The 27418-nt window shown below is 47.6% G+C and overlaps 1 protein-coding gene across 2 annotated transcripts in view; it reads right to left on the bottom strand.

The window, feature by feature from the left end:
- Positions 1–25052, bottom strand: part of FLNB (filamin B) — a gene marked incomplete at its 5' end in the record, with an annotated part of 71824 nt that extends 46772 nt beyond the window's left edge. For both annotated transcript variants that reach the window (XM_082288919.1, XM_082288920.1), the window contains 2 exons: positions 932–1180; positions 24704–25052. In XM_082288919.1, coding sequence (XP_082145045.1) covers positions 932–1180; positions 24704–25052 — 598 coding nt within the window. The remainder of the gene's footprint in view (positions 1–931; positions 1181–24703) is intronic.
- Positions 25053–27418: the final 2366 nt, after the last annotated feature.

The following is a 27418-nucleotide window of genomic DNA, read 5'->3' as shown; positions in this document are numbered from 1 at the left end:
GTTACACTGCTTTGCAGAAAGACATTCAGAGTGTTGCAGAAATAACCAAAACAAGACAAGCATATGCTGACCACTGAAACACCTCTAAGACAGCAACCAGTGTAGAGTCAGAGAATGGTTTAGCCTGGAAGGAATCTTTTAAGGTCATCTATACTGACCACCCCCCTCCCCCCCCAATGAGCAGTGACACCTTCAAGGAGCCCTGTGTAACCTGGCCTTGAATGTTTCCAGAGATGGGACATCTACCACCTCTCTGGGTAACTTCTGCAAGATACCAATATAAATTTAGCACAGATACATCTACCATCCTTTATGTTTCACTGGTCCTCCTGCAGCATATTTGGTAAAGAAAATTTCAACCGCTTGCCACAGCAGCCCGGACTGCATTAGATGAGCACCAGCAATCATACTAGCAAGGCTATTTTATAAGGTGGTGAAGAAATTTTGCCTTTTTCACACTTCATCAAATTATTTGCCTTAAGCAGCTCAGTCTCAACTTGCTAAACACCGAAGTTTCAGGTACTGTGCAGCTTCTGGCTGCTCTGTGCTGCCTCTGCAATCCTGTTTCAGGAGAACACATGAAGTCTCCCACTGCACCCTGAAGTTGAAAGGTTGCTGGCACTTGCCGTGGGAACCAATCCTTTCTTCCATTTAGGAGCCAGCATTTGTGCCTTTGTCCCTTGCACCCAATACAAAGTTTAGATGTGGCGCCTCCCAAAATGCAATCACACATTCTGCTTCCGGCCAGAATTTCTCTGGGCCAAGTAGTTTACAACTTGCTGCTTCCTGCAGCTGGTCTCTGGACTTTTTTGGTTTTCTTGAAAGCCTTATTCCAGTCTCTAGCTCAGTAGTGAAAACTTCCTCTCATAGGAAAAGCAGCCACAAGGACAACAAGCAAGGAAAACATTGGGCATCAGAACAAAGGACTTACCTGGAGCACAGCTGTCAACAAGAGCACCCAGTGCTTTGCCATCCTGCCAGTTCTGATTGAAGTTTGTGATTGGCAAGTACGGAATTTTGTTCTGGATCCAGCCCAGCAGCCTCTGCTTAGGGGTCTGCTTCTTCGCATCATCATCACCTTCATCCTCCCACACTGGCATAGAAATGGAGTAGTGGAGGATAAGGGTCCATATCAGGCCAAGGATCAACTTCAGGTTTCCGTCAACTATGGCTTTACTATCTGGAAGACAAAAGACACACAACTGATTATTTGCCATTCTAAAGCAAAGAGGTTTTTAAAACAGTGTGCCTGCACTCGTGCACAGATAATCAAGGACAAGAAAACTGACCCAAGCCACTGCAGGCATTTGCTCAGGTAGAGACACCATTCCTCAAGGGGTGCATTAGACAGGACGAAAAGAGAAGAGTCAAAGGACTCAGTGCTCCCCCATTGTCTTGAGAGATCAGTGCTCTCCAAGAGCGTGACTTGCCCTTCAGCTTTACAATCTTAGCTTAGGAGAATTGGCAGTTTAAGTCTCTGGTATTTTGATTTGGATAAGTACCACCTGGTATTTTGTAATGGCATTTGTATCTTATGAAAAGGCCAAACAGCATGTGATGGAGTTCTCCCAACAGGCATGAAACACTCCAGGGCATAGCTAAAAGCATTATTTAGGAAACAGCATTTATATACAGAAACATGTCTCTCACACACATCAATAATTTGCCTTTAAAATGGTAGGGGGGAAAAAAAGTGCTGCTATGTAGTGAAGACAAGCAAATACAGACTTTGGAATTAGTCTGGATATATCAAGACCTGTGTACAATTAGAGAAGTGGGCAGTGGAGGTCCATGGAGGATTCTTTGCACCATCACACAAGATGTCATCCCTTCACACTACAAATTCAGAGTTATAGAAAAGAAGAGCCAGCTTTGGCTTTTCCATATCATTCTCCAGCTTAAGAAAAATTTATCATCAGAGTGGCCCTGCTGCTGTTCTGCTTTAAGACACACTATGGAGCTAAGTTTAAGGCTGCTGGGTATCAAGATCAGATTTTCGTAAGCAATGTCTGCAGGGGCAGGATGCTTTTCTGCATGCATCAGTTGTGCATCAATTTGGCCTTGTGAAGTGACTGCTACAGGTTTGCAAATTCTCACGCAAGTTGCTTTAGCTTTAATGAGTCACAGATTAAATGCCCTCCCTCCCGTTGGGCTTGTAGTTGTTACTCAGGTTGTATTACACTAACAGTTCAAGTTTTTTCAAGCCCACCCAAACCAGAGCTTTTCCACAATGTTTCAGGATGCTCTCAGCCTGACAGTTCCTCTTATTCACAGCTGCATGTTACAGCACAGCATTTTTCTGTTCTTTCCTCCATCTCAAGTGAAAACTGTTAGAGAAATCCCTCTTCAGTCAAGAGAAGTTACAAGTGACCTGGAAGCTTTTGTGTACTCTCCAGCTCCTGCAGCAGACACTGGAGTAAAGACAACTACAGCTGTATAAACTCCCTTTCATGCCACCAGAATTATTGTACAGGCACCGTACAGAGTCCTAGCTAGCAAAGTAAAAGTGTTCTGTAACTGGATTGCACTCTCCAGTTCAAATTCAGTGTTAACAGGCAAAGTCCTCCAAGGTGACCCTCCCTGTGCCCAACATCCACTGGGCATGCCTTACCTGCTCCTCTTCAGCTACAGAGATCACAGCAGCAACCCAGCACCATCTTATCAATGCAAAAAGATCTACTGACTTCCAAAACAAGTGATTATACAGAATAGTGACCAAGAACAGTAATCACCAGGGTGTTCCCTTTAACCCAATGCTCAAGCAAAGTGGTTAATATTTACAGGGTTTCACAATAGAGCAGTATGTCCTAAGCAGATAATAATGTAACTTCAGACCTTGAATGGCATTCGGACTTTCTGGATAGTTAGTGTCTGGTTTGTATGGGATTTTTTAACACTGGTGTTGACCAAAGTTACAGGATTACGATACATGTCTGCCACTCGAATGTTCACTGCTGATTGCACATCCAGTCCAAGATAGAACAGATAGCTATGAGGTGATTAAGCCCCACTAGGTTTTAATTACAGGTTCCAAGGTAAAAGTCTACATCATGTAATCAGTGGGTCTCCTAGCAACAACTAAACATGCCCTACTGTTACCCATTTCAGTCCTCTTTCCAGCTGAGCTGCAAACTGGTCAGTGGTGTGAAGATGCTCCCTTACACCAAGCCGTCAGTGCAAATCCTCACTACCCACCTGTCCCCTGTGCCAGCAGCCCCTCCATCCTGCCCCATGGCATGACCACCAGGTCACACAGTGGTGCTGGAGCACACCAATGGCCAGCCCATCTCTGCTCCAGAAATGCCTCCAAGCTTCAGTTTCAGATTTATATCAGTGTTGGCATTTTTACTAGAGGGACACAGGGATGATTTAGTATGCTACAAGCAAGCTCATTTCAGAAGGCTGTCCAGCATTTCCAGGGAGGAATGCCAGCAGGACAGAACCACCTTGAGTACAATGCTACGCACACATTACTCGAGATAATGAATGGCTCCTTTTATATTTATAGCACATAAATAATGTCTATATGTGGCTGCACTGTGGTTACTGCAGCAACCAGCTGTGTCTTCAGAGCTTCCCCCAGCACCCCATTGCCCTCTCCAAAGGCATAGTGGGCCTGTGGTCCTTGACCTGGGGAAGAACAGCTGTACAGGGCTTCACAACAAGAGCAAGAATATCCCATCTCATCAGCCTCATCCAGAGAGGCTGGGCACAGGGCTGCTGCCCTTATGACAGGAAAAGGTCATCACAGGAACGGGACAGCTCTTCCTCTCTGGGGTTGGTGCCATTGCCACGACTGCACTTTGTTAGCAAGTTAGCAAGCTCTCACAGCCTCCCAGCTTCCTGACAGGCATAGGGATCTCATGATGTAATTTTTTCCAAGAGAAGGAGGAGGGCTTGTCTGCTTTCATTTGGGGTGGGGAGTAGGGAGGGTGAAGAACTCCTGGGCAGGACAGGAGACCTTATCGGCAGCCAGCAGAGCTGCCCGCATGCTCTTTTCGCAGGCACCCCACTTCCAGCACTGGCTCACAATCTCTATCACTATATAAAAGAACCCTCCAATGTTCAGGAGAAAACCAAAGTCCAGCTCACAGCAGGCTTAGCTTCCATGCACTGCTGTAAAGCTCAGCACCACCTGGGCACTCAGCCTCTCCAGAAGAGCCTCTGCTTTAGTGCTGCCTTTTTCATTAACTGACTAAAAATATTCAGTGGATTCTCCTCAAGGTCTCTTGGGCTTTAAGATGAAAGTGGCAACTGGGAAGATGCACATCTATTCACAGGTTCTTTACAGCAAGCACACAGCTGGCCCTGAGAACACTCTTAGTACAACCAAATTTGCAAGAATCCCCCACCAGCTCTGAGTGCACACTGTCAGTGTAATAGTGCCAAGGTGTTGGGATAGTGGAAAAAATAATATATTCCAATGACACTTAAGAACCAATAATCATTACTGCAGGCACTGCTTGTACCCCAGCTCAGCTGGCTTTCCACTGAATTCCCTCCATTCCCTGATCTGCTTCAAGACATTTTCTGGCCATCTCAAGCTGGAAAATGGATTACATAAACAGCAGACTTCCACCACTGCTTTCCTACTACAAAAATTACTTTTAGGCATACTTATTACTCACACAAACAATACAGAGTCTTCAAAGTCATGTTTCTCAATTACTCCACTGGAGTTCATAGTAAAATGACAACATAGAGATGCACAGTTGTGGTCAGTGTTTCTGAATGGCAACAGCCCAGCCCCTTCACAATTCACCTCCACAACTCCCAGTTGCATTTGGCTTTCAGCTTCAATGAGTTAGGTGGACAGGAGCAAATTGCCTGCTTTCAGCTGTGAGAGCATGTTTACTGCATAGCACCAGCCATGTTTCCACAGATTAAAGGACCCCTCTCCATGAAGGGGACAGTCATGGGTCCCTGCCTTCCTGTGGCTTGGAGGAAGTGAGCTGTTGGATCTCATCTGCCAAGATCATTTAGCAGGGCTGAACCAACTTTTTATAGCATCATTGTAGACAGCTTTAATGTAACCTTTCTTGGAGAATGTATGGTCATCTGCATAATTTGCTTTATTCATGTCACAGTGCTTATGTTAACATCTGCAAGATGCACTTACAGGTGTGTCAGAGAGCAATGTTTCCTGGTTCCCGGTAGAAGATGTGTGCTTTGGAGATCAAAGTCCCTGCACAGCTGACTCATACCTGCTGACAGCCACTGGACTTCTACTTTCAAAGGGCACATTTTTACGGGAAGCCCAGGCATGAAGCAGGAATCCATGCCACAGGACCTCCGTCTTGCCTCACACTAGTACTTGGGAGGACTTTAAGCTCAACTGTAAACAGACAACTTTAGAGACGCCATCTAGAAGAGCCAATGGATGAAGGGTTTGGAAAGGGGGTTTTTGCACTGTTTTTGGTGGGCTTGGGGTTTTTTAAATTATTATCAGAACCAAGAATTTTGTGGGTATGATATGCAAGTCCTCCGGACATTCTTGCTGTGGACTCCAAAATTTTGAATGCTGTAAGATGACCACTTTCAGACAGTCTGCAAGTTCTCATGGCTAGATATGCTGTCCTGAACCAGCAAGACACAAAAAAATGCAGAAACAATCAAGTCCGAATTTAACACAAACCTTCATTCCCACCTACACTGTTCAACACACATTTTAACTTCAACTCTCCAGCTCCAACTTGCTTTCCTCCTCTAGAAGTACCCGATGACAATACAAAATAGCAGCAACCATCAGCAAGATGCAGCCCTGTTCAGCTGCAGGCAGGAGCCATCTGCAGGGAAGGGCTGCTGTCAGCCCACTGCTGAGGTCCTGCTGTCAGAGTGCATCTCAACATGGCCTACATGCTGACTACTGGGGAAAACCTGACGGCCAGACTTAAGCTGTTCTGCAGAATCAACAACAGTATTGAACAACCAAGCACTTTCCTCAAAAAAAAAAAAAAACAACCAAAACCAAGCACCTATATATAGCCTACAACATTAAGTTTTATGTAGAAGTATCCTGCTTCTTAGTCAGCTATTAAGTGGCTGCCTGGTAGGGTGAAGAGGAAAACAGACTGAACCAGAGCTCATTTGCTTCCCCCATCACACCTCTGAGTCTAGATTGTAATTCTTCCACTTTTATTATCCTATTAACTACATGGCAAACAGCCCAAAAAATGGATTATGGCAATTCCATAGGCCAAAAGTACATACCACCAGTCTCACTCTTGAAAAGCAACCAAGTTTCAACTGCTCAAACCGATTTATAATTGTTGCTCTATACTAAATATTAATACGATGTTACACTTGGACTGCTAAAATCACACTCTTCAAAGGAAAAAGAAAGATGGTAAAGTACCAGGGCTTCAGCTAGCAATGTGACTAGTCTGAGCCAACAGTGTGACCATTTTGAGACAAATGCGTGTCATTTTTATGGCTGGGGCCACAAAAAACTTCCCAACCCAACCTACCAAGTGGAAAACTGCCAATGCTTGGTCGTCTGCATTTGTCCTTATAGCTGCCCCAGGAGCCAGTGCCAGAACTGAAACCTGGCACTGGCTTGAAGCTTGCACATTTATCTACTCCAGTAGAAATCCCTAAATTCTATTTGGAACACATGGCTTGAACTACACGACCTTTATTAGGTCTACAATTCTACAATTTAAAAAAAAGCAAATAAACAAAAAAGCATTATAAACAAGTTTGTGACTAGTATCGTTTGCTCATATGCAAGTCTACTCTGCATTCAGATTAAGTATAAGTACTACCCAAACTGTGGCAATGTTCCTTAAACTCTGCCCTACAGCAGGGCTGCAAGTCATTCTCTGTTGGACAATTAGAGGAAACAAGATAAGCCACTGAAGCAGACAGCTTCCTTACTAAACCGAGCTAGTCATACAGACTGTGGAAGCATTGCAAAAACAAATGAAGGACTGAAAAAGCAGCTTTTGAGTAGTAAATTTTTTTTTTAAATAGTTTCATGGCTTAGGCTGCAGTCAATACAGCTTGTTCACTATCTCACAAAGCCATCTCAGAAGCTTTGCTGATGATTTTCACACAGAGAAGTTAAAGCACAACCAGCACTGATCTTTGCATCCACCTTCTCTAAAAAGTGGTCATCTTCTTCATTTTTTTGTGTCTTCCATATTTAAACTTTTGTTCTATGCATTATATGGAGGGAGAACCCAAATCCATGGTTCTCAATATAAAACACAGTCTCACCAGCAGCCCTTACTCCTTATTTCCAGACATGGAAGGAATTTTGTATAGCACACACAAAGTTCATTTCAATTATGGATCAGTTATGAAGAGACTGTAGGAATTTAGTAGCTCTTAGTGTCTTTAAGTGTCCGAGCATTTCCCCACCTCTAGTTATTCTCACCTATTGCTAAATAGCTATAGCAGCTGGGGGACAGAAAAATTAAGCAATGATTAGGGTTTAATCTTCTGGAACAGAGAAAACACCACACTGAGCAGAGCTGCATGCCAAACTGAAGTATGCAGATGAGATGGTGCTGAGCAAGCTGCCCAAGGAAATTCTTTGCTGAAGCATACAGTATGTGTTCACAGGCTTACTGTGCCTGTTAAAGACATTAGCAACATCCTCTGTAGGGATAATATGTCTTTAAATCAATTACAGGGGTTCCTCTGTGCTTTGAGAGCATACTGCAACCATTTCCTCCAGAGTCCCTTAAGCCCAGGTCCACATCCCAGCTCCTCAGGGTCAGCACATCACTTGTGTCCTGCCACATGCAGCAGCTCACCCCACAGAAGCATAGGCTGTGCCTATGGCACAGAGCTGGTTGAACTCAGGCTGGTTTTGGGGATACCTGGTTGTGACCTGCCAGCTTCCAACAGTGACATGCTCCAGTCCATTGCATCTCTGCTTCTCAGCAGTGTTTGCAGGCGGTGCTGCAACCCCTAGGACAGCTGTTCCTCAGCATCCAGCTTACCCGAGCATCCCTGGGCTTTCAGCTCACTGGCTCCCAGCTGAGCTCCCACACCCTGCCAAGACACAGCCACTCCTCAGCTTCACTGACGAGCCTCAGGGAGCTCATCACCTGAGGAAGTGTATCTTCAGGAAGCCTAAGTGATACACCATGTACACTCAGAGATCCACTAAGCTTTTTACAAGGTAGGTTTCCCAGAGGAGGAATGACTCTTCACTGGAGGGTTGTAAGAACAGTAACTGGGTGTTGATCTGGGCATGGACAGGAGGATGGAAAAGAATATGGAGTTTTATTTTTTTTGCAAGGGACAGAAACCATTTTCTTCTAAGCTTACCAGGGTGACTGTTTACAAAAAAAAAATTAAGATTCCTCTGTGAGACAAATCTTCAGATTTGAGATATTAAACATTACACTTCAGAGGGTTTTAAACTATTAAAATAGTGTTTACTTTAACTGGATTTGAAACCAATCATGTCAGAGTACTTCAGGCCACTGTTGCATCCATCACCCTGTACTGTCTATTAGTGCATGTCGGGCCTCTAGAAAGGCTCTCATGAGATGGAACTGGCAACTGAAAAAATAAGTTCAAATCCAGTCCTTTCAGCATAGGTTTGGCAAGAAAAAAATATCACACAGACTTTTAATATAGTAAAGAATAAAAATAATCAAACCAATGGAGCTTTCAGGAGCAAAATACAGATTAAAATAGCTCTGCCCTTAACAGGCACCCAGAGACCACTCATGTCTCACATCCAGAAGAAAAAGGCATAACACAAAGCAAGTTCAAGCCAGCAGTATAACAGCAATAGCAACCAACCCAGCTTCTCCAAGAGAAACTGAAATAATCCAACAGGGCTTGAAGGAGAAGTCAAGAATTTCAAAATTAGGAATTGTTAAGGTGGGGGGGGTGGGGGTGGGGGAGGGAGTCAAACTGTGGGTGGTTTATTATCAAATTCCTTAATACTTTCAGTCTGAACACACCTAGGTTTCTTCTGCCTTAAGTGCCACATCCCAAGTCAAGATATGAGAAAGTAAACATGTTAGTCTTATGTCCAGAACGAGCCGCAGGCAGGTGTTGGTGCACATCCAACCCTTGCTGTGAATACTGTCAGAGAGCAGCAGATGGGCTCCACGCTGCCGGCACACTGCTGGGATGGGATCAGCAGTGAGCAAGGGTGCAATACAGAACAATGAGAGCTGCCATTCACAGTGGCTATTTCAGACCCGGCTGCTGCCTGCCAAGCAGGTCCCCACGCACAGCTGCAGGACTGCAGCACAGATACCCAGCTGAACCGCATACAGGAATGCTGCGCCTATTATCTGAGATCCTTTTGGGGCGGGGAAGAAAGGAAGGCGTCTGAATGTTCAGCCTTTTTAGAGCAGCAAGTTGCCATGAGTGCTGCTTTGTCCGCAGCCAGTGAGCCCCTCGCCAGTCTGGCGGGGCAGCGCGCCAGCGCCACACTGACCCCAAAACCCCGGCTCGCCTCGAGAACTGGCGCGGCCGAGCACGTGGCAGACGGGGGACAGGAGGCATCACAAGGGGGTTCTCCCACTCCTGGAACCCCCGTGCCCCACCTGCAGCTCCCGCCCCGCACACAGCCAGCGGCACAGCAGGCTCCGGGCCTGCTGCGGCACGACGCTGGCCATGGCATCCCTGCCAAAACCACCCCACAATGGGCCCTGTGAGCACGGCCCCTGCACCAGCAAAGCACATTCCCCGCTGCTGAGCTCATCCCAACGCCCCTCGGTGCTGCTGCCGGCCCCAGGAGTGGCTGGGACACCGCGGCTCCCACGTGCCTATGCCAGGGACAGACAGTGCAGGCATCCTGCACCAGCACCGAACCAGCAGCTGACATTCAACTCGATAGCAGAGATCCACATTTCCACGGAGGAGTGAGTGGGAAGCTGGGTGGCAGAACAGGAAAAGGTCTGCAGTCCCTTCATGCTTCAGTGTGCAAAGGGAGCCCAAGCCTGCATGGGACAGTTCTGCTCCCCGTGGGCTCTAGTCGACTCAGCAGCCCCCCATCCTCCAGGACAACAGAGCTGGCAGCATGCCAAGACCGACCGTATCAACCTCAGACAGCAGGTGGATTGGGAAAGCCCCCAGACAGCACCTGGCAGCATGGAATGGGGCTGTAGAGAAGGGCTTCAGGATAGCACCTACACAGACACTCACCCCCAGCTGCCCCAGGTTCAGAGGCAAGTGGAGGGAAGCTCCAGGAAGTCATGGGGACAGCACACCACAAGGCACTCAAGTGCTGATTAATCATCCAGGAATAACTTGAGAAGGAAAGTCCCTGAAGTGGGGAGTGAACATGCCAGAATCGGATTTGTATTAAATGAGGGAGGGAGGGGGAAGAAGGCATCCTCCTGCCTTTGCCACACTCTGCTGAGAAACACTTGGCTCAGCTTTTGAAGCCAAGTGACATAACACAAACTACACCTTCCTCCTCCAGGCACGAGACAGAAGTGAAAAAGGAATGATCCTACACCAGATCTGTGCTCCCCCCAGGAGTCAGTACATTTACTGCCATGGCACAGAAGGCTTCACCTTCCCATCAGAGCGGACAGCTACACCTGGGTCAGCAACACTGCTAGCCAATTCACAGAAAGTGAGCTTCAGTTTAACCAAGCCATTAAAATTTTAGTTCAACGTAGAACTGTCTACAGCTTGCACAAAACACATCTCCAGGAGTCCGATCAACTCAAGGTCATTTCATTCACACGTGCAAATAAAAAAAGCACCTCATCACAGCACCCCTTGTGCACACACAACTAGAATGCCAAGCCTCAATCAGAAAGGCTGAACTGAAAAAAACAGCTGTAGTGCCAGAATACTGCAAGTGATACAACAAAGCTACAAATTGTCTCTGAAGCCTAAGAGTTCTGTAACCATCTCTGTAGGATTAAGGTAATCCTAAATCTTGCAGGTTACTCCAGGTCTCAAAGTCCAAAACCTGTCTAATTCTTGCAAAGACCTCCCGGGAGTGGCAGAAACATTAGGTGACAAGCCATTAGCAATGAGCTGTATCTCACATTACTGAAGGAACGCTACCAAGCTTCAGTGCAGGGGACAACAGGAAGGTCCACCCTCAGGCACCTCAGGCATTGCAGATGAAAGAGTTGCAAGAGACAGGGGTACAAAAAAAAGGTGCCTCAGCAAGACCAAGAAGGAACGAATAATCCAGAGGTTTCCAGACACCAGAGTGACCTCTGTGCTACTAACATCATGTTTACTCACACTGGGGGTAGGTCAAGATAGTTAGATGAAACAGCATGTAAAATATTGCCGAGATAAATGAGCCTATTCAGATAGGGCTGTCTAACATCTTTTGTGCAGCAGACGCCAGGCACAAAAGCTGCAAGGGATGGACTTTGTGAAGCCAAAACCAACACATTAGAAATTATCAGAAGTGATTACTGTTTGGGGAAATCCTTGGCCACAACATACACCAAGATTCAATTTTTCCATTTGAAACCAGAGTTGCTACACTGACTGTGAATCACTGTGCACAGGGCTATTCAAAGGAAATCCCCATTCATGCAGCCCTGCACAGCTCAACCCATCTCCACTTCATACTGCAGCACCAAAGTACGGAGGACTGGAGCACATTTTGTGGTCTGGGGTTAGTAACACATCAGAAAGTACACTGCCAGTTCCTTTAGTTTTGCAAAAGATTTGTGGTTTGTCTCAGTTTTGATCATCTCTGATTCTGAGCACCTAACAGCACTGCTCTGTGCAGGCTTGTTTTGAAGCATATAAGCCCAGGTACCATGTTACAGATGCTCTGCAGCCCTCTGCAGCTTAGTGACAGAGCCATTCCAGAATGTATCAGCAGGTCAGCTATCTCTGTCCAACCATTTCCCTGAGAAGCAACAGGAAAGGTAATCAAACTCTAACATGCTCTGCTCAGTTTGGCTGGGATAGAGTGAATTTTCCTCACAGTAGATGGAATGGGGCTGGGTTTTGGATTTGTGCTGAAAACCGTGTTGATAACACAAGGATGTTTTTGTTACTGCTAAGCAGTGCTTACACTGAGTCAAGGCATTTTCTGCCTCTCATCCCACCAGCGATTTGGCTGGAGATGCACAAGAAATTGGGAGGGGACAGCAGACCCCCAGTGACTCAAGAGATATCCTACACCGTATGGTGTCACACCCAGCACGAAACCAGAAAAAGGAAGGGGGGGAACATTTGCAGTGATGTCACCTGTCTTCCCCAGTAACCATTACATGTTATGGATGGCTGAACACCTTCCTGCCCATAGGAAGTGGTGAATAAATGCCTTGTTTTGCTTTGCTTATTAAACTGTCTTCATCTCAACACACGAGTTTTCCTACTTTTACTCTTCCATTTCTCTTCCCCATCCCACTGCAGGGAAGTAATTGATTGGCTGTGTGGGGCTGAGTTGCTGGCTGAGCTTAAACTATGACAAGTGCAATTATACCCCCAGTGCATATAGGAACAGGCACTTTGAAGATACCTTCCAAATCTGAATTTCATAATTTCATTTTGACATTCAGACATAGTATTCACTCAACACAAACACAGCACCAGAAGTAGCCCGACACCCACACACCCCAACACCAGAACTGTCTCACCAGGCCACTGCCCTTCAGCACTGCTGTGATGATGTGAAACACCCAAAATGAGCCACCATCCTGTCTTCAAGCTCCAGCCATCACCACTACACTGCCATGTGAGTGTCCATCAGGAGGGGGTGACACACAGCCAGCCTGCTTTCTGCAGCTGCACACCAAGCGAGGATGAGCAGGACACAGTCACTACAAACACATGCATGGCCTGGAAGGCACTGCTGCTTTTCCATGACCATTATGAAGGTGTCTTCAAGCTTCTGTGTGTAAGCCAGCTAGACTAAATTCCCCATGAGCTTTCACACACAGACATCTATCCTCCCCTTCCACTGGAAACCATGAATACCCCTCTCCAAGAAGGAATGGGGTCACTTTCTTCCTGGAACACCAATTCTTAAATAAAAAAATATTCAGTGTTGTGCAGCTGCATCTTGAAGGAAAAATGCTCTCCCCTCTTTCTGGGGAAAGAATGAGGTTTGAATGCATTTTTGTATGCTTGTGCAACGCAGCCGTAAACACGCTTCCATCTGCACATTACACACAGCTCTCTCCTGCACCGTGTCAATTTGAGCCCTGTGTGTTTAACATCCCACACAGGACAGCGCTGTGTTTATACGGTTTCAGCTACAAGCCGCTAACATAAGGAATAGACGCTTGGCTTGAGGCCCAGGTAATTCATCCAACTGTGGCAGCCACTATCAGACAGACCTCTTTTGAGAGGAGCTTTCATGAGTGGGAACACGGTGGTGAATCTGCAGAGGCACAGTCTGCACGGGTGGTCTCCAAGCACCTTAAAGAGGACCATCTGGGATTAATGGTACAGCTTGAGCACACATTAGCCCCAGCTGTGCGACACCCGCTCATGCAGACCACATACCCCTGCCTCCCACTCAAATTCATTCCCTGCACAGCAAAGCTTTGCTTCAAATGTGTGAGTTCTGCATGGCCCTGAGTAGTCCAAGTCCCATCTCACCCTAGCTGCCATGGGCTGGCCAGCCCCAGGTCCCAGAGCTACTCTCCTGCCCTGTGGGTCCTATGCCACACCAGGGCTCTGCTCAGGGGCCATCCTCCCACTCTCCTAGAAAGAGGCAGAGGCAGCTCTGCTCATTTGACACCATTAGCCTAATCCAACTTTGTCAGGAGCTGCTCAGCCGTAACAGGTTCTGGCTGCTAACAGAGTTTCCAAACTAGCCAGTGCTCAAAGGGATACTACCTTTACTCTCCAGAGGCTGGACTTTTAAGTTCTCCAACTAAAGGCTTCACACAAGCCTTTCCAAACTTCATAAGCTTGCAGATCTCTTCCTAGTCTTCAGGGACAGCACTTCACCACACACATGCTGACCAAGAAGGGTGCAGGCAATTACCCAAATCATCCCCCAGCTGCAAGATCCCATTTTTAATCTGTAGTCTCACATTGTTCACGTTTGCAAGCCTATTGTATTTCACATTTTTAACACAACACTAAAAACAGAGAGCACTGGCTCTAGGGGCAATTTTTCTAGAGCTGGAATAGTTGCAGCAACTTCACAAGCTATGCTGCTCTGTCTGATCTCCCATACCTCTTTCAGTTACCTATCAGGTTTGGTGCAGTGTTAGACAATGCCACTTGTTAGCAATTCCTCCATTTCACTGTGAAAAATGTTTACTGGCATACTATTACCTCCATCCAGACACAACAAGAGCTCCACAGGTGTTTATCTTACTTCCCAGAGGAAGTCTGGGCTGCTTCTTTCAGCTTCTACATTTGAGCTTGGATACTCTTGCTAACCAGGTACTGCTTCAGAAGTTTGAGTTACTTTTCTTACAGGTAAAGTAAGAAGTATTCTGCAGCTTGTTAAAGCCTATGTTTAAGTAATCAAGCTGGTTAATTAAAATATTGAGCTTCCTCTGCCTTAGGCAGTGCTTTCAACCAATAGCTGCAGCACTATGTGTGAAGCAGTTAATTTCTTCTCTTTGCAATTAAAACATTGCAAAGGGACATAGTTTTCTTCAGTTATTTATCTATATCAGAAGAAATACTTCTTTACTCAAACACTGAACTCAGAGCTAAGCTACAAAAGCACAGCAAAATTTGAAGTAGCTTTGTTTAAGTAGGGTTTTATGCCACTAACTTCAGAGGGCTTCACTCTGAGTCAAGAGTCATTCAGCAGAGCTTTCCACCCAGGAAATCGCTGACATCTCCACCATTTACAGGGCCTGAACTAGCAGTTCCTCACTCAAGTCTGCTGCTCCTGGTGCTTTCACAGCAAAGCAAACCTCCTCCATGAGATAAGCCTTGCAGAGTAGCTCCAAACTGCTTTCTTCTAGAAAGCAATACATTGGGATATACTCCAGTGAGAATCCCAGTGGCAACACAGTTAATTCTCTGGGGCAAGGTCTTTGCAATAACCTTGTCCAGGGCATTGCACATGCTTCTATCCCTATAACTGCAGATGTCTGCAAGTCATTAGCATGCTCAGCAATGCTCACTGAGCAGCCACGGATCATCCGGTGTGACAGCACCAAGGGCAGTCCCGGTGTACTCCCACTGCTGTACAGTGGCTATGAGCTGAATGCAATCAGGGTTTCTTCACTCATGTTTTTGGAGAGAAGCTGGACCACTAGAAGACTATCTCAGGCTCTTTTTTGATGCAAAAAACACAACTGACCACCTGGGAGCTGCACCTGCTTCCACATGGCTCTGGGCAGCACCAGGGCACCCCTGGGTCACCTGACTTTGCAGCCTCCCACCAAGCAGACAACTCACTTGGTCTTTGGCACCTTGATTGAGCTGGCAATCCCTGCTCCTGCTCAGCACTCAGGTTAGGCCAGAGAAGTACTATTAGTACAGGAGCTGGTTTATCAACACGCAGCAACCTCTGCCAGCTGGGGTCTTCTCCAAAGCAGCTGTACTGGGCTATGGCAAGTTACCCTCCTCCCTCTGGCCACCCACATTTGATGTTGTTGTTCAGGTGTCCAGCCCACATGCTGCATCCTCTGTTAAGAGCATTGAGCTCATCAGTCAGCACTAAATAGCACAGGAATACATAATCACAAAGTACTGAGAGCATTAAGACAGCACCACTATAGAGGGTCCTGCGGTCCCAGTTTAAAAGCCTCCGTGTCTTTGTCCTGACTTCTGACAGCCAGCACTGGTGAGCTCAGGCTGTGGCACCAGAAGTCACTGCCCTTTCAAGCGTCACCACAAATTTTCCTGGCAGTCACCAGCCTAGTTTTTCTACTTCTTCAAAGCTGCATTTTTACTACATGTCTAAAACAGTTACCAAAAGAAATAATCCCCAGAGACAACTAAAACTGTTTCTATTTGACTTTTAATTAGATCATTGATCTTGTTCTAGTGGTTACATGAGCTATCAGATATTTGCATGCAACCACACTGGTAATCAACAGCCGGAACAAAGCTGAAACAACACTATTAACATCCCAAGTCTTCCCACAAACAGTATTTTAAGTCTGCTCAGACACCAAGTTGTCCCCCACAAGGAAATTTGATAACAAGCCATATCCAAGCAAGTGACAACTGCTCAGAGTCACTGCAACTAGAGTGACACCAGCAAACAGCAGCCCTTCACGAATATCCAGGTGCTGGAGGAGGCTTAAAGATGCCTAGACTTCAGATTATTTGGGAGACCAACAAGCATAATTACTTCTAGTCTTGCAGCAAAACCCGACAGAAATTCACTGTCTAGCTGTGATGGTGAGGTAACCTGTGATATCTTGCACCATTCAAGATGACAGACACCAATTCTGTTTAGCAAGCCAGCATTTCCTGTTCTGTAGCAAGGATCAAAAGCAGAGAAAAATCCAAGATTTGCGTCTCACACCATGACAGATACAAGGTGTATTTATTATACTGCCAGTTCCCAGCATGGAAGATGCATCAAAAACAAATGCAGGACCTTGCACATACATCCCAGGCCAGGCTCTTTGCTCCTGCAGTCTGAGACCAAGGAAACCTGCTCCTATCACTCACCTTATAACAAAGGGAAGATCTGCAAAAAGGTAAAGCTCACCTCCAAGATGTACTCATCAGTGTTTTAGCATTGAGACTTAAACTAGTTCCAAGACTTGGCTTGCCAGTATTTGCCTACGGAAAGTCCACTAAAACTGCTGTACCTACTACTGCAAGGTTGTTGAGAGAAAAGGGAATGCAAAGCAGTTAATTACACCAATTAAAGGAAACACAGATAGAGCAAGTTAGCATCTAGCCGAGGGGGACAGTATTTCCTTTTGTGTTTGAATAACCTCCAAATGCACATATCATGGGTGTTTGCTCAGCACAGCTCTGTACGCTGTGCCTTGTGCTGCGGGGCCCTAGAGCAGACGAGTACACAGTACAGCTCACCAGTTGCTCATTTTGGGCCCACCAACCACGACAGTGCCCTTTAATATAGGCTCACAAATACAGAATACATTGTCTCCTTACAAGAGAGGTCACAGACAAATCAAAACCAGTAGGCAGCCACGAGCACACAGGGTAGCCCAAAACTGCCGTGGGCTGTGAGCTGCAGAGGAGAGCAGCCACCAGCTTCCTACCCCCAGGTCAGGCTGGGGCAGGCCCCAGGTCCAGACATGCTCACAGCACCAATGCAAAGGATAGGAGTTGGCATTTCAGAGCACCATGTAATAGCTCAGCCCAGAGCACATCACACAGGTTTCAGTACAAAAAGCTGAACCTCCAGATTTCAGCACAAAAAGTGTGTGGAAGCACACCAGCTGTGGGCTAGCAGTTGCCTCCAGTGCCTTCAGCTCCTGCTCTGCAGCAGAGCAGCCATGCAGAGGGCTGTGGCCAGTGTCACAAACAACTGCACCCCACCCAGACAAGCAGGAGGCAGCAAGAGCCACCCCAGCAGCATGGGGAGACCAGAGGGCAGCTGACAGACTCTGCTCAGCACAGCACCCACACCATGCCAGAACCACGCACAGCAATGCAACACTGGGACTTGCTGCTGTGACAGCCATTGCCCAATTTGCCCCTCTCAGCAGGCAGACTGGGTGCCAGCGTGGCAGTCTGTGCCCACCTCGCCCTTAAGAGGGCCCATCATTTGGGAACTGTGCTGCCACGCAGCCTGGCCAGCTCATGCCAGAGTAATTCAATGCTCTGACAAATAAATGCGTCATGAATTACAGCATGGCCTGAAGCAAGGGAGAAGGAGCCACAGCCCATGATGTCAGTGCAGCCCACAGTAATTTTTGTGCTGTTACTGGGTAACGCTGGCAGGAGAGTTCATGCAACCTGCTGCTGCTGTTAGAAGAAAACAGCTTGGCCCTTTGTAAGAAAGGCCCCAGCCTGGATGGTCAAAGCTCTGCCACTATCAACTCACCAGCCTGATCAGTAAAACTTGCTACATTTCAGTGACCCAGAGAAATTAATTCTGAAGTATCTGCTGAATTTATGCTTTAAAGTAAGAGACTGCTTCTGTATTTATTGGTTCCTTCCCATTAGATGAGTTGTCTACTTCTACAGGTTGTAAGGAAAAGCAGAGGACCGCCACCTCAGAGGAAACATCCCACTAGTAACCAGACAGTGCAGCTGCTTGTGTGGCCACTCAGACACTTTAGAGGGACATGGCTGCTGTCTTTCAAGTGCAGTATCAGCAGGAGGCCCAAACAACTTCAACCCATCACACCAGGGGAGACAGGATTCAGCTGCTCCACCCTCTGCCCACTCCCAGGCAGCCCAGGGCAGTGTCTTCTGCCTTACTCACCACAAAGGAGGATGTGCCAGGCAACCCTTGCTTCCCCAGGAACTTGGGCAAAGCTTCATTTGGCTGCTGTTTGAAGAGGCCTAGCTTGTTTTCACTAACACAAAAAATCCAGTTTATTCTTGCAGTGGTTGTATCCCAGTTGCCATGTACAAGCACAGTAGGAACTAGACATTGCGTACATCTATGTATACACTATGGATGCTAGACTTCAATTGATGACAGCAGAATAGTGCTTACACAAGGAATTGCAATCCATTAGGTGAACCCAAAGCCCACCACAGCAGATCCAATCCTCACTGTGATGTACCAGATATTATGTAGGCATTTTCAAAATTCAAGGTTAGTTGTAGGAGGGACAGAGCCAAGGGAGGCTCACAGACAGGTTAGAGACCACATCAGAGCCCAGAGAATCATCTGGTTGAGATACAGCATACACTTACTAGAGGGCTTTTGAGTACAGAACTGGGATTTATCTCCTAATGATGACCTAGAAGAAAGTCCTCCCTACTAGATTACAGAGCACTAGCTCTTCCTCAGGAGGAACACAAACAGGCAGGAGTGCAACTACACAAACTTTTGCCTTGTGGGGAAAGAAAATCTGTGCCAAGTCCCCAGAAGCAGTACCTAGGGGGAAAAACTCACTAGAGTTTCATTGCACAAATCCAAATAAACAGGCAGAGCTTGCTTAGCCCATTGCACAGAACCTCAGATCTCAGTTGACTCAACTCTGAACCCGAGGTCAAGTTCCCAGGAAGAGCAGGGGTAGCTCTAGCAACCCCACCCGGTGGGTGGTTGCAAGAGGGTGGGTGAGTATCCACTTTTACCACACACACAGACAGACAACTTCGGCAATCAAGAAAAGATACAGAAGCAGCTAGCACAAATTTCACAGACACAGTATTTTCATGAAACTGCTACTCTTATTCCTCCAAACACAATGTAAAGATACTGTTCCACCACCACCACTCCTTGACCATTAGCAGGAATTCAGCCCGCAACAAGCTAAGCAGAGCCATATAGTGAAGGCTGTAGCAGACTGCTCAGATCTACTTGCAAGGGTAGGTAGTGCCTTCCCTTAGTCTTTTCTACATTTATTTTGGGTTGGATTCTTCCTGCAACAGTTAACATTCAGCTACACAGCATTTCCTTCCTCTGGAAGAGACACACTTGGTATATCTGATTCCGTTTTTTCTTGCCACATCCAAGTTGATTGCAGCTACCCACCATGTGCACCCATCACTACTGTGGTGCACTCTTCTCCCCGTGGGTGGGTACTCTAGGACATGACTCACAGTACTACCAGAGGACACACAAAAAGCAAGAAATCCCCTACAGTTTGTCTACAGAAAGCCTGGCTACCTCACCAACAGCCAGAGTCAGGGTCAATGCTTTGTAAGCAAGAGCCACTGTCACAGGCTCTTCAGGCACACTGGTACCACACCAGACAGCCAAACACCAGGGCACTGAGCTCTGTGTCTTTTTCACTGTGATGACTCACAAGTGCCATGTTCATGAGCTCACTATCATGCCAGACAGTAAAGGAAGACAGGGCCACCTGATGCTGGTGGCAGGACCTGGCAAATGTCACAGTACAGCAGAGGTTTGTTCATTTCAGCATCACCTGCAACACACTTTCACTCTGTGTGCTTGCTAAACATGCATTAGCAGCCTAAACTTAACAGACCCTTGTTCAGGACCCGAACTAGCTGCTCATCGAAGTCTGTTTCTGAGAGAAAGAGAGAAAACAGAATTCCTCTGCAGGCCTGGGGGATTCAGAGACCATTGTTTTACTTCCCATTGCTTGGAGCAGACACAGAACAATGCTGGCAACATAGCAGCATGACCACACACAAGGCTAACCACATTCTTAGATTACAGTTGTAGGCTAGAAAAGAGTTATCCTAATCCGTTTAAACATCCCCATGTAAGTCAATACAGGACATGGCATTAGAATATGGAGCAGTTAAGATTTCAGTCCATCTTGAATAGCTGGCATAGCCTTCAGTGCCTCAAATGAAAAAGCTGTTTAGCACATTAGTCTAACTGGCCCCAAGTAATTTTACCAAAGTTTGATCACTTTACAAGTTTCCGCTCATATGTAAAAGAATGCAAGAACAGTCTGTGTAAGCTACCTTAAAGTTTCCTGTAACTTGGAACTCATAGTTCAGGCAAAGGCACTTTTTCATTAGACCAGCAGTCCAACTACTGAAACAGAAGGTCCTGAGGAGACCAAGCACCCTCCAAAGCTGAAGCCACCTCCAGCAGAGAGGTCCACTGCCAGTCTATCAAAAATTATTTTCAAGGGGAAGGATTAAGTGTCATATTTCCAAGAAGCAGAAATCTGCTTCCAAGACACACTGGATATTTTCCAGAAAACAGCCTCCAGGGAAGTCACACATAAGTGGCAGACAAAATGCAAGTGTATTTTGACTACCTCCTTATGATGTGTTAATAGAACATTGAGTGAGACAGAAGAACCCTTAAACGTACACAGGCTGAAAACACATTTTCTTTTTTCAGTTTTCAAGCACCTAGCTCTAAGCATTACAGGACAACACATTTACTGTTTTACAAGAGACTAGTTTTCCCTCTAGAAATGTACGGTTTACTTTGTCAGTCTTAAGTGTATCAACAGCCTAGGGAAGAAAGCTGGGTTTCAACTATTTTCCTAAAATAAGATTTCTTTAAGGTCCTCAGACTCATAAGTCAAGATACTTTCACCTTTAGCACCCTACAGGCCACAGTGTGTGTATCAAGTACTTGGTTATTAACCAAAACCACACCCAATACACAGGTTAGGATTGGTCAGTACTCCTGCAGCTGGGATATGCCAAGACCACCAAACCCTCCATGAGGCAAGTACCAACAGACCATGATTATAACACCATCCTCTCCTCACCCATCTCCTTCCTGGGATAGCTTAACTCCCTGCAAGCACTGCAGCAGGGCACAGGACCACCACAAAGACAAACCTGTAAACAAATCACACAACTGTAGCCAAGGCCAGCACCGGATCCTACTGCCACAGCAGCAGATGTGCCACTGCCCATCCATTTACTCGCACTGCCACTTGACATCCTGCTGCTGTGAGGCAAGCCAGGTCAGCTCACTTACCTGGTGAAAGTGCAACCTGGCAGAGAAACCACATTTTTCAGCTTGCTCAATCTGACTGTAGCAGCCTAAGACTGAAGTTTTACCCAACAAGGCCGCTTGGCACCCATCCTGCCTCTACCAGTGACACGAGGCTGCTGGGTGAGCAGTGGCCGTGAGAACATTGCCAAACAGGCATGGAGCAGCATCAGAGTATGCAACTAGGACCTGCTGGCTGCAAGCTTGGGTGCAACTTGGCAGGTATCACCCCAAAACCATTTGCCAGGTCTCACCCCAAAACCATTCAGCCACCCAACTCCTCTGTTTCTAAACTACATCAGTTGACTCCTATAGCAAATTACCAGAGTTTCTAGGGTCAAGCTCAGTGCCAAATTAGCTTCAATTCCCCTCCCTTCTCTGCTAAGCAATCTGTAGAGTTGATCAGCCCCTTCAGCCAAGAGCAAAGCCCTTGTGCTCTACATTCCTGGCATCCTACTCCCAGTGCCTGTCATGCAGCATGCCACTCAGCACCCAGGAATTTGCAATTATCTCAGTCTAGCAGACAAGGAAAAAAGCTAGACTTAACACTTGTTAACACTTCAGCAGCACAGCAGCCACCTCATGTTGAGCAGAAGGGTCCGTGAAGTCACCTACTTTCACAGCAGCTTTTTCAGCGCATTCACTCCCATCTTTGCTGGATGGCACAAAGCACCTATGTGCTTCATGGCCTTCTTTACAGTAGATCATACATGCAGTCAATTTTGCATTGCAGTGAAGACACTTCATGCCTAGAAGAAAAGCTTCCTGAAACTAGCAAAAGACTTTGAGCAGAGACTAAACAAGGGGTAACCAGAGCAGGAGAGATTGGGCTGCTGATGTGCATCCAGAAAGGTTTGTGGTCAAACACTGTGTATAGGCAGACTTATTTTATATGGACAAACATTGAATGCCAAAAGCTTGCTACTGAAAAGGTTTTAAAATGTGGTTGTAGTACAGCAGCAGTAGCTGAGCCATAATACATGGCTTCCAAAATGTTCCTGGAAGTTAAATAATAACTGGAATAGGCACTGCATCCACTTAGCAGAGGTCTGATGGCATTATTAACGCCAGAAATCCAGCAGGCGCAGCTGTCAGGTTTTCCCAGTTGATTTGGCTCAGAGTTGGCCCTAAACACCCCAGGCCCTAAAGGCCAACCTGATCATAAAAGTTCTCTACCTAAAGCCTTGACTAGTTTCTTTTTTTCACTTTAGCTCCAGGGCCTGCAATGGACCTGGTTTTGTTCAGCAGCACAAAAAAGAGTAAACAGTAGAAACAAAAGGAAAGTCTCAAGTTCTTCAGAACCTGCAGGGAAAAACACACCGGGGCAGGTAGTGATTCCAGCAGATGCTGCACCTGCAGGAGAGGTGCTGAGAGCTTCAGCCCTTCAACCCAGCGGAGCACTGCAAGGCTCATTCAGAAAGTCTTTCTTGGAAAGGGCATTCAGAATGTTTTTTCAGGACAGGCTCAGTTTATCCAGGACTGTACAGTAAGGCTCCTGTGCTACTCCCTTGGCTCCAGCTCAGGTGGCAGAGCACTGATGGAGCTGTACACCCCTTCATGCAGAGGCTGGGATATGGCAAAAGCATTAGCAATCACAGTCATTCCATTCTCTCAAAGCTTCATGTTTTCCCAGGTTTTGGGGTTTTAAAATTTTATTTGTTTTTTTAATAGCCAACACAATGCAAGTAAGCTGTAAAAACAAATATACATGTCTTAAATGATTACAGCCACCCTGCAGCTCAGCCTAACCATGTAAAGGAGCTGTGCTGCTGCAGCAGCATTTCTAGAAAGGAAGTCACTGAAAGCCAGACCTGACTGGAATAGCCTTGATCTCCCAAACCCGTCACCCTCGGGAAGTTCCACAGACAAATAGGAAGGCAGCTGGAGCAACAACATTTTTCTAGGGAAAACAATACAATAGGAGGGGATTGCTGGTCTGGTGTTGGAGCTAGTTCCAGCAGCTGCCACAGAAAGGTGAGCTCTGATATTAGCAAAAGCTCAGCCCAGGAATCAGCAGCTGCAATTTGAACCCCACTGAGTGCAAAGGGAATCCATCTCTAAGTAAATAATTAGCACCAGCTTCATTCCCAGCTGCAAATACATTAGCTGTTTTGCCCAGGGAGGACAATCAGCCACTCGGGACCAACAGTCCTCACTTCTTGTCCAAAGCTGCTTTTACACATTAGTAGAGAGGGACAAGAGGGTACCTAGCTACAGGTTTCCAAAGAGGGCCAGGTCTCCCCCAAACCGGAGAAGTTTCTATTTTCTTGCTATTGTAGCTAAAGCCTTTGAGGAAAAACAGCTTTCACCTTGGCCAAGTGTTTTAGACAACTGAGGAGAGCTGCACTCACCCAAATTCAGCTGTGCAATTCATCGAGGCCAGAGTAATCAGGAAGCAGTAGTTAGAGTTATCTGGCAAAGAACTAGAAAAGGCATTCACATTCCTTCCCAGAGATCTCAGGCATTCAAATTACTGCCTTACAGACTACGCTGTGGCCACACCTGAGCTATCCCCCAAACGGTCACCGAATGCATTCCTGAGGGATCATCCGCAATCCGACGTTCATACCAGCAGCTTTCTCTCCAAACCACCAGTTATCAACTGCACGCTCCAGTATGGCACGGGCAGGCATATCTCATACCAGCCTGGGTGGCAGTAGCTCAAAGCACCCATTGCCTGGGCTTAGCAGGGTTCCTTGAACGTTTCCTGCCGTAACCTACCGCAGCAGAAAGACTGTGGAGAAAGCGCAATCCTGTTCAAAAGCTGCAACTATGCTTAGGCAAGCATCAGTGCTAATCTGAACGCTGGCATCATCTACTGGACTGTGGTGAGTAAAGTCTCCCCACTCTCCTATACTACCTACGGCTGCAGCCATTTCCGCACAGCCGCTCGAGTCTGGCTCCAGCACCCTGCCAGAGCCCAGGTACGCCCGGCTAGGGCGGCATCGTCCCAGCCGCATACTCCTGCCAGGCTGCTGGAGGGGTCAGTGCCTGGGGGAACTGGCTGCACGGCGAGAGAACACGCTCTGGCACTAGGTTTCTTCAGGAAAGACCTGAAAGCAAAGCCTCACTTATGAAGTAGTGACCAAGAGGGACGCTGAGGAGTACAGGAGCTCACTGCCAGCCCCGACAGCCGGGCTGTGAGGCAGCCCCACGGCACACACAGCTCTTTAAAGACAGAAGCAGCAGAAGCCACACAGCTTCCGAGCCCGCAGCCCCCATTGCCCTGAGCCCCGTCACGGTTCCGTCAGGCAAAGGTCCAGCGCAGGAAAAAACACAATAAAATGAAAAAACAACAAAACCACCCGCCGGAGACGCACTCACCGATGGAGACCAGCTTGATGCTCTCCCGCTCCAGGAACTCGAGGGCCACCGAGACGTTCTCCAACTGCATCTGGCGGAAGGTGGGCCGCTGGTGGTATTTGCGGTACATGCGCTTCTGGCTGAGCACCTCCAGCAGAGCGATGAGCCGCAGCCCGTCACTCAGGTCATGCTGCAGGTTGCCAATGCGCTTGTTGACGCAGCGCAGGTGCTCGTTGCACCAGCGGGTGAAGGTGTTCTGCTGGATCCGCTTCCAAGGCGCGTCCTCCGCCAGGTCCTTCTCGGTGGCCGGCATCTCGCCGTCAGGATCGGCCGCTCTCCGCGCGCCCTGACCCCGCGCCTGCGTGCTCATGGCCAGCCCCGCTCCGCCTCCTCGATCCGCTGCGCTCCGCCCGCGCCCCGCCCGGCCGCGCCCGCCCGCCTGCGGGGAGGGAGGGAGAGAGTGAAGAGCGCGGCGCTCAGCGGCCGCACCGCTCCTTTTCCTGCTCTCGCGCCCGCTTCTCTTGCTGCCGCTGCCTCCCCCGCTGCCCCGACCCGCCCGCTCTGCGCCGCTCCTTCCCGGCTCTGTGCGGCCCCGCGCCGCCGCCCGGCCTTTATCTGCTGGGAGCGGCACGCCCTCCGCCGAATCAACCCCGCGCCCCGCCGCACTGGCCCGTGGGGGCCGGCCTGGGCTGGGCTGGGCTGGCAGAGCCCCCGACGGAATGGGGGCCACGCTGGGCCCACACTCACCTGGCCGAGGTGCCGGGCGGGGCTGGGGCGCGGCCCCGGGGCACGGGCAGGAGCACAGCTGGCCTGGCGATAGTGCCCGGCCGGCGTGTAGCCCCCTCGCCCCACAGACAAATGAAACCGCAATAGAAACAGGAGCGCAGACCCCGACCCACCCGCACACCCCTATGACAGCCGCACTCAGGCGACACAGGTCCGGCCGCCAGCCGTGTGCCGGCCGCGTGTGGATGCAGCCACGGGTGGGTGACCCCTCGCTGGGCCTGCAGAACTGTGTAGGGGGCCGGCAGAGCCCGGGCTTTGGGCTGGGGGGATTTGATTCTGCACAGCCCGCGCCGGGAGAGGCTGGGGGTGCTTACACGAGATGCGATGTGGCAAAGGGACAGCAACTTCTGTGCCGACACACACGATTTTATCGGCCATTTGAAGATTATAGAAACTTCTAAAAGCAGTCAATTAAGGTTCGAATTCTTGGGGGGTTCTGTGCTTTTCCCCTACTTTAGTGACTGATTTCCTGGCGCGCCACTCCCTGCTGACATACAAGACTGTGACTTGCTGCTGACTCATTTGACGACAGCAGTCAATAGAACTACTCCAGCTGCCTTGCTGCATGCTGAATCTTTGCAGGTCGCCGAGACATCTCATGACACTTACTGGGTCAATGATGGCTGCGGTGAGGTGTCCCTGCGTGACGTACCCCGAGGGAAGCCTGTGCCCACCCGCTCACCCTCCTCCTGGGTCCAATCCTGCACGCACTTACGGTCTTGGCTTTGCTACCAGGAGCTGCTCCACCGATTCAAGCGAAGTGTGTGTATGTCTACTTATTTACATCAAGGCTGCCACACTGAAAGGTGCAGAACTCTGTCAGATAAAACAGATCCATTAAAACACAATCAATAAAGTCTTATTTTATTAAATTACTATAGCTATTCTCAGCTAGAAAATTAGAACACAGATTTTCAATTATTTTCTTTCAAGGGTGTTATTCTAATGCCTCCACTAAACCATGACACTGTGGTTTCTCTCCAGTGACCTAATAGATCCTTCCCCCGGACTAAGTTATATTAGATGCATTTGTTGACAATAAATTAAGAAGGAAGCAAATATGAAGATGAGGGAAAGTGGGAGTTATATCTAAGCTTCCATTGTTTCTCAATCAGCATTGTCTCCTGTTTGAAATCAAAGAAATCAGAGATCAGATTTACTATACTGAAATGTTGAGGTGTATCTCATGGCACAGCAGCCACTTCAAATTACTGAGCCAAGCAGCAGGAAGGATTCAAATAAAAACTGACATTAAGTGAGAGCTTTAATTCACAGAGCAAAAGCAGTGACAGGGCATAGAGATGCTGCAACCAGGGCAGGTTGTGCCTCTGTGAGCAGCTCTCTGCTGTCAGCGCAGGCTTGTCCAACCCAGGGGAAAGCAGCCTTGAAACATGGAGCTGAGGCTTTTCTCAAGGGCTTTTCTCCCATCATCCTATACTTCATCTTTTAATAGATACTAATTGCTTATTGACTTTGGCCTGGGTTGGGACTCCTTAGCAACCATTCCACATCCGGATTAGCTGATTGCTTATAATATTTTAATTTCCGTTCCTTTTCACTCCCACACCCAGTAATGCACACTCTTTAATATCATTTTGTGCCCGTGCCATACTGAAAGTTGAAGCTTCAGACATTTTTTTTCTATAACAAAGACAATGAATAGAATTACATAGGAAAAAGATAGAATTAGTATTAGGACCTCTATTTTTAACTTACATATTTACTAAAAATTTTCAATAAAAGTAATTTTTTCCATAGACCCAGCAAAGCAAATTTTCATCCCATGCTCTGCACACATAAGGACAGCAGTTTCATTGAGTGGTTTTCCACCATTCCATCCATCCATCCATCCATCCATCCATCCATCCATCCATCCATCCATCCACCCATCCCATCAGAAGCACTCAGGCACAAAACCAGATGTGAAGTGCTCAGCAAAGCTCTGGCATG

This window comes from Coloeus monedula (assembly GCF_965178545.1).
Source record: "Coloeus monedula genome assembly, chromosome: 11".
Classification (NCBI taxonomy): domain Eukaryota; kingdom Metazoa; phylum Chordata; class Aves; order Passeriformes; family Corvidae; genus Coloeus; species Coloeus monedula.
Note: the sequence above shows the minus strand (reverse complement) of the source record. Positions and strands in the feature narration are given on the sequence as shown.